Source organism: Jaculus jaculus, chromosome 17 (genome assembly GCF_020740685.1).
Source record: "Jaculus jaculus isolate mJacJac1 chromosome 17, mJacJac1.mat.Y.cur, whole genome shotgun sequence".
NCBI classification, from domain to species: domain Eukaryota; kingdom Metazoa; phylum Chordata; class Mammalia; order Rodentia; family Dipodidae; genus Jaculus; species Jaculus jaculus.
In genome coordinates this window covers 11,265,586-11,273,420 of record NC_059118.1, presented here as the reverse complement: position 1 = coordinate 11,273,420, position 7,835 = coordinate 11,265,586, and the positions used below count along the sequence as shown (strand labels likewise).

General features: G+C 50.5%; 1 protein-coding gene and 1 pseudogene across 1 annotated transcript in view; both read right to left on the bottom strand.

Moving 5' to 3' along the window:
• Cmtm8 (CKLF like MARVEL transmembrane domain containing 8) overlaps positions 1–7,411 on the bottom strand; it is a 69,464-nt gene extending 62,053 nt beyond the window's left edge. Inside the window, exon 1 of the mRNA XM_045136793.1 lies at positions 7,133–7,411. Within this exon, the coding sequence (XP_044992728.1) occupies positions 7,133–7,279 (147 nt within the window). The 5' untranslated portion in view covers positions 7,280–7,411. The remainder of the gene's footprint in view (positions 1–7,132) is intronic.
• Positions 2,939–3,335, bottom strand: LOC105944282 (annotated as a pseudogene).
• Positions 7,412–7,835: the final 424 nt, after the last annotated feature.

The following is a 7,835-nucleotide window of genomic DNA, read 5'->3' as shown; positions in this document are numbered from 1 at the left end:
GGGAGAGTCAAACATGGGTTCTTAGGCTTTGCAGGCAAGCACCTTAACCACTGGACCATCTCTCCAGCCCCATCTGGGTTCAATTTTTTTTTTTGTTTGTTTCTCAAGGTAGGGTCTCACTCTAGCCCAGGCTGACCTGGAATTCACTATGGAGTCTCAGGCTGGCCTCAAACTGACAGTGATCCTCCTACTTCTGCCTCCCAAGTGCTGGAATTAAAAGCATGCACCACCATGCCCTGCAATTCTTAGAATTTTTTTATAGGGCTAAAAGTTGCTAGTTTCTGGTGAGAGGTTTAATTTGCTAAATTTCTGGTGATAAGCTTATCTTAATCTCAGGAATGGGACATAGGCCTTCCAGTCACAGATAACCAGTGGTATCATATTTCATGCCATCCAAGAAACTGTCCAGTATGAACTGTATCCTATTCTTTTTTTTCTAATTTTTTTGTTTTTATTTACTTATTTGAGAGCAACAGGCAGAGAGAGAAAGAGGCAGATAGAGAGAGAGAGAGAATGGGCACACCAGGTCCTCCAGCCACTGCAAACGAACTCCAGATGTGTGCACCCCCTTGTGCATCTGGCTAATATGGGTCCTGGGGAATTGAGCCTCAAACGGGGATCCTTAGGCTTTAGGGGCAAGCGCTTAACCGCTAAGCCATCTCTCCATCCCCTATTCATTTTTTTTTTTTTTTTTTTTTTGGTTTTTTGAGGTAGGGTCTCACTCTGGCTCAGGCTGACCTGGAATTCACTATGTAGTCTCAGGGTGGCCTTGAACTCTCAGCGATCCTCCTACCTCTGCCTCCCGAGTGCTGGGATTAAAGGCGTGCGCCACCACGCCCGGCCCCTATTCTTTTTTAAAATATATTTTATTTATTTTTTTGAGAGAGAAAGGGATAGAGAGTGAGAGAGAGACAGAGAGAATGGGCATACCAGGCCCTCCAGCCACTGCAAACAAACTCCAGATGCATGCACCACCTTGTGCATCTAGCTTACATGGGTCCTGGGGAATAGAACCAAAGGCCTTTGGCTTTGCAGGCAAATGACTTAACTGCTAAGCCATCTCTCCAGCCCTCCTTTTCCTTTTTTTGCGGGGGGAGGGCAAGGTTTCAAGGTAGGGGTCTCACTCTAGCCCAGGCTGACCTGGAATTCACTGTGGAGTCTCAGAGTGGCCTCAAACTCATGCAATCCACCTATCTCTGCTTTCTTTTGTATCTTTTTCTTTTTTTAAAGATTCTTGTTTATTTAATAGAGACAGAAGCAGGGAAAGAGAGAGAGAGGGAGGGAGGGAGAGAGGGAGAATAGGCATGACAGGGCCTCTAGCTCTGTCAACCAACTGCAGATGCATGCGCCACCATGTGCATCTGTCTTACACGGGACCTGAACAATCGAACCTGGGTCCTTAGGCTTCACCTTAACCACTAAGCCATCTCCCTAGCCCTGTCTCTTTCTCTTTCTCTTTCTTTCTTTCTTTTCTTTTCTTTTTTTGGTATCCTTTTCTTGGACCACTACTTTTTATTTGGATAACCAGTGCCCACTTCGAAGATATAATGGCGGTGCGGGACAGATTGCTCAGCTTTGAAGGCATTCGCCTGTAAAGCCCAATGACCCAAGTTTGAGTTCAATTCCCCAGTATCCACTAAAGCTAGATGTATAAAGTGGTGCATGCTTGCAGTGTCTAGAGGCCCTGGCGTGCTCATTCTAGAAAAAGAAGAAAAAGATATAATGAAAAGCATAGCATATATGTTTTAATAAACCCAACTGCACAAAACCCATGTGAATAAATTTTTATTTAGTTCTCAAAGATAGAGCCAGGCATGGTGGCACACATCTTTAAATCCAGCAGTTGGGAGGCTGATGTAAGATCACTGTGAGTTTGAGGTCAGCCATGGCTAGAGTAAGACCCTGCCTCAAAAACACACACACACACACACACACACACACACACACACACACACACACAGAAAGATAGAACAGAGATAGAACAGAAGATTTGTAACAAATGGAGAGATAAACTGAATTCTGATGATAAAGGTAATGCTGGGGAAAGATCAGTTCTCTCCAAATTATTTTATAGATTTCACACAAACTGAATTATATCCTCATTACTTTATATAACATGGCTGTATAGTACATGTAATAATTAATACGCTATATCTATTTTGGGGGGAATTTTCGAGGTAGAGTTTCACACTAGCCCAGGCTGACCTGGAACTCACTATGTAGTCTCAGGGTGGCCTTGAACTCACAGCAATCCTCCTACCTCTGCCTCCTGAGTGCTGGGATTAAAGGCGTGAGCTACCACACCCCACTCTACTTTTTTTCATTTTCTAATATATTTTTATTTATTTATTTGAAAGAGAGAGAGAGAGAATGGGTACACCTGGGCTTCTAGTCACTGCAAAACAAAGTCCAGACACGTGCCATCTTGTGCATCTGGCTTATGTGGGTTCTGGGGAGTTGCACCTGGGTCCTTAGGCAGCAGAGGCAAGCGTCTTAACTGCTAAACCATCTCTCCAGCCCAAAATATTTTTAAAAACCAAAAGAAGCTGGGCATGGTGGCGCATGCCTTTAGTCCCAGCACTCGGGAAGCGGAAGCAGGAGGACTGCTTGTGAGTTTGAGGCCAGCCGGGAACTATAGAGTGAGTCCAGGTCAACCTGAACTGTAGGGAGACACTACCTCCAACAAACAAACCACAGCAAAACAAAACTTTAAAGATGGTCAATATAGTTATTGTCAAGAGTTTTCAATCCAGCCAGGCGTGGTGGTGCATGCCTTTAATTCCAGCACTGGGGAGGCAGAGATAGGAGGATCATTGTGAGTTCAAGGCTACCCTAAGACTATGTAGTGAATTCCAGGTCAACCTGAGCTAGAGTGAGATTCCACCTCAAAAAAAGAAAAAGAGTATTCAATCCAAAATTTACAAATAATTACTTGTTCTCAGATTTGGGTATGAAGTTCTTTGGCTCCAAGAAAGAACATTTTATTTATTCCACCTAATAGGGACATCTCTTAATGTCCTTAAGGAGAATGGTCTCTTCTTGGTATGTCTCCTATTGCTGATCTTTCCCATTGGTATTTCTGCTGGTGTGAGCGGACTTGGGAGAAGTATTTATCATGTTAATTCCAAGTACCGCCGCATAACCAATTACTACGCTGCAGTAAGGAGTCAGACAGGTAATGCCACCACCAACAGGTCAAGCCCAAGGAGTTTAGCCAAGACTCAGGAAAAAACGCCCACACAAGACAAACAATGAAGCCAAACCGGGAGCTTAAGTAAAGAAACAAAGCCATAAATCGCTGTGGCTGGCAAAGGAGAAGGTGGATTTTCCACCATTCCCCGTGGCTTTAGACAATCTTACTGCTTGGTCCTGGGCGCACACACTGAGGGCAAGAGGCCCTGGCACTCCCGCTCAGCAGCACTAAGACCCCCATAGGAGAACACCGATGACAATGTTTTTTGTTTTGTTTTGTTTTGTTTGTTTGTTTTCAAGGTAAGATCTCACTCAAGCCCAGGCCGACATGGAATTCACTATGTATTCTCAGGGTGAAGGCACAGAGATCCTCCTACCTCAGCCTCTCCAGTGCTGGGATTAAAGGTGTGCGCCACCACGCCCGGCTCATATTAACGTTCTTTACCTAGTTAAACAATTACATGAAACAAGGGAACCAAGACATTTTGAAAGATGTCTGCCTTAGTCAGCACGGGCCTCCTCTTCTGGGAGACGCCTGGACGTCCTGCGCCCCGCGGTTCTAGGTTAGATAGGGTAGGGCACCAGTCAAGGGGAAGCAGATTCCACTCCGAGAGAATCTTCAGGGTGATGGGTGAAGGAGGCTCACAGGTCTCCAAGGAGGCTGGCTGTGAAGGTGGCCCCGATAGAATACTGAGGTCTCTTGGCTTTCCAGCAGAGACACCTCTGGTTGGATTAGTGACTAACTGAAGGAGGAAGACATGGAAAAAGAGAATGACTGCTTCTAGGGAAAACAAAGAATTGGGACAAGAAAGCACAAGTGTTCCTAGGTGACCCTGCAGATCCGCTGTGATGGGTTCATGGTGTCATAGGTCAACTGGCTGCTGGTCTAGCCCAAGCCACTGCCTGACAGCTGTCCTCAGAGACAGGCAGGGCATATGGAGAACTGGAGGCACTCTCTTTCAGAGCGCGAGGACAATGCACAGTCCCTAGGACAGTAACAGACTCCGAGAAAATATTATTATAGGGCTGGAGAGATGGCCTGGCGGTTAAGGCACTTGTTGGCAAAAGCCAACGGACCCAGGTTCGATGCCCTAGCGCCCACGTACAGCCAGGTGCACAAAGTGGCACCACGTGTCTGGAGTTTGTTCGTTTGCAGTGGCTATCCGCCTCTCTCTCTCTCAAATAAACAAATTGGATAAATTGGATAAATGTAAACACACACACACACACACACACACACACACGATGTGGGCACCCATGGGAAAATAAAAGAGCTGGGGAGATGGAATTTTGGTTAAAGACACTGGCTTGCAAAGACTGCCAGCCCAGGTTCAATTGCCCAGCACCCACACGAAGCCAAAAATAGGCGAAGCATCTGGTGTTCATCTGTAGCGGCAAGAGACCCTGGTGCACCCATGTATGTGCACACACGCACAAATAAATTAAAAACAAAAGCATTTCAAAACAAAAACTAAAGCTGGGGGGGGGGCGGGTGGAGGGTGGCACAGACCTTTAATCCCAGCAGCACTCAGGAGGCAGAGGAAGATGGCTGGGTGTTTGAGGCCAGCCTGAAACGACATAGTGAATTCCAAGTCAGCCTGGGCTAGATAGAGGGAGACCCTACATTGAGAAACCAAAAAGAAAAAAAAAAAAAAAATACCTAAAGCTATATTGGGTGGTTTTGCTTGCATAGCTTTACTACTACAAAGATGCATGCCAACAAGTCAGCCGTGGATCATTTACATCTTTTACTTTCATGTCTTCTTAAAAAAAAAAAAAAAAGGTGTGCAACAGAGTGTACAGATCACCGGTCAGAAAGCTCTTCTCCACGCCTGGCCCAAACCCACCCTTCGCTGAAGCCCCACAGCAATCACTTTGGCTTCTGTTTGCTGAAGCCAGCGAGCTTGCCAACTCCTTCACTCACACAGCAAATATTTGCTGAACTCTTTAAAGCCAGGCCCTGCAAGGTGATTCCAATACTTTCAGCTATTTATTGGGGCTCCTGATGTCCCCACAGTCCACGCTGGGCCAACCAGCTGGGCAGCTGGACTAAGCCAACACTTCTTAAGCGGTGTACAGGAAGCACCCGGAGGCTGATTTTGCAAGTCTGGGGTGGGAACTGGGGACTCTAAAAGGAGCCGGCAAGCTCCCCCACTCTGTACGGGTTAGGCGAAGGCTTCCCAGAAGGGATGGACCGTGTAACCACCCATGAGCGCTCCCATTCATTCTCAAGTTCTTACTGAGCTGGATTTCACAAATGCCTTCCTGGGCCTGAGGTACACAGCAGGAGGGAGGGGCAGGGTTAGACAGACAGACCCCATCCCTCTCAGCTGCTGAGGAAAAAGGGGGCCTGGGTTTGAATCCCAGCTTTGAACCCACCATCACCAATGAGCTTTACCCCCTCTATGCTTCTGGTTGTTTTCTTTTTTTAATTTGTTTATTTCTTCGAAAGTGACAGAGAGTGAGAATGGGCACGCCAGGACCTCCAGCCACTGTAAACAAACTCCAGACGCGTGCACCCCTTGTGCATCTGGCTAATGTGGGTCCTGGGGAATCGAGCCTCGAACCAGGGTCCTTAGGCTTCACAGGCAAGCACTTAACCGCTTAGCCATCTCTCCAGCCCTGTTTGTTTGTTTGTTTTTGTTTTGTTTTGTTTTGGTTGTTGATTTTTCGAGGTAGGGTCTCACTCTAGCTCAGGCTGACCTGGAATTTACTACATAGTCTCAGGATGGCCTCGAACTCACAGCAATCCTCCTGCCTCTGCCTCCCGAGTGCTGGGATTAAAGGCATGGGCCACCACACCTGATTTAGGCTTCAGTTTTCTGCCTGTAACACCCTCCCACCTTCACAGGGGGGAAGACTGTAGAGACTTTCAGAGCTCAGAGATATTTAAAGGGCTTGGCAACCCCGGAATGCCCGTGAAGACAATAGACTGTGTCTGCCCCTAGCTGTCAAGTGACTCCGGTTCCCTCTCAGGCATGTGAAGGCCTAGCTTCCCAGGGAGAGAACAATGCGGACACCCAGCCCCCTTCCCAGGCACGTGCCCAGCCCCCACCAGGATGCACACCCTACGAACGGAAGGCCACTAGGCTTTTGGAGAGGCGGAGACCCTCAGGTTTTATTCGGGTAATTTTTCCCTGGTTCAACACATCCATTGGACTACAGGGAGAGCATTAGGGAAATGATATTATTAGTAAAGTTTGAAAGGCCAGGGGATGCAGCTCGGCCTAGTGTGTGAGGCTCCGGGGCACAGGGATCAAAAGGATGAGAGAACACTAATGTTTTCAGGCACCCGCGCACGTGGAGATCCCAAGTGAGAGAGTCTCCCAGGTCTCCCTGACACGCAGAGTCAACGAACGCCCCAAGATACACCATCATCACCCCCGAAGGGGTGGGTTCCCCTCAGGCTGGATGCCCCTTCCAAACAGACATCCTGAGGGTCACGACCTCTCTCTCCCTCTCTCCTATCCTCTCGCGATCTCTCTCTCCTAGAAAGCACAAGGTGTGTGATTTGCACTTTTGCAAAGAAGCCGGGAATGGAGAAATGATGGCTCAGCGGTGCACGGCGTTTGCTTGCAAAGCTTGATGCCCAGGTTCGAGTCCCCGGGGCCCACGTCAAGCCAGATGCACAGAGTGGAGCACGCACCTGAAGTTGGTTTGCAGTGCAAAGTGGCCCCGGTGCGCCCCACCCCCCTTCCCTCCCTCTCTTCTTCTCTCACTCGTTTTTCTCTCCTTGCAAATAAATTTAAAATATATATATATTTTAACAAGTCCAAACTGAGAAGGGAGAGGGGGGTAAATAATAATAATAATAATAAAGTGTTCGCGAAGCGCGCGCGAGGACCCGAGGCAGCTCGGTGGGCGGAGCCGGGCAGCCGCGAGCGCGCGGGGGTCCACCTGCCTCCCTGCCCGGCCCGGCCCGGCCCGGCCCGGTACTCACGATCTCGGCCACGATGAGGAGTCCCGGCACGGTGCGCAGGAACTCCCGGTCGTAGGCGAAGCTGCTGCTGGCGGTGGAGAAGTTCTCGGCGAAGGAGCTGGCGGTGGTGGTGACGGTGTGCGACCGTGCGCGCTGGGGCTCCTCCATCGTGGCGCCCCGGGCTGGTCCCTTGGGGACCCTTCTCCCCCCCCCCACCTCCCCAGCACGTCCCAGGGAGGGTCACCAGCGATCGCGAGGGCTGGAGGCCACCGCTCTTCTTCCCACCCTCCGGGTCACCTCCAAGCGTTTCGGGGAGGGTCCCCCCCCCCGCCCACCCCCAGCTCCGGAGCTGCGCTTGGGGGACACCGGCGAGCCGGAGAGCCAGCGAGGGGGTGGCGGCTGCTTGCGGGCGGGCTGGCGGGGCTGCGGGCCGGGAAAGCGGCGGAGGGGGAGGGGACAGCCGAGGAGGGGGCGTGGAGAGGGCGGGCGGAGGGCGGGCCCCCGGGGGCACAGACCCCCGCCGGGGCGCAGCCGAGCTGCCCGTGCACCTGTTGCCGGGCACGCAGCGGCCGGGGAGGTGCCCGATCGCTTAGGGGTGGGGTGAGTGTGTGTGTGTGGGGGGTGTAGCCCCAAGAGTGCCACGGACCTGGCGCACCCCCTTCGGAGCTCGGGGCGACGATCAGGCTCCGCCCCTGGCCGGGCAGCCAGCCGGGAACCTGTTTGC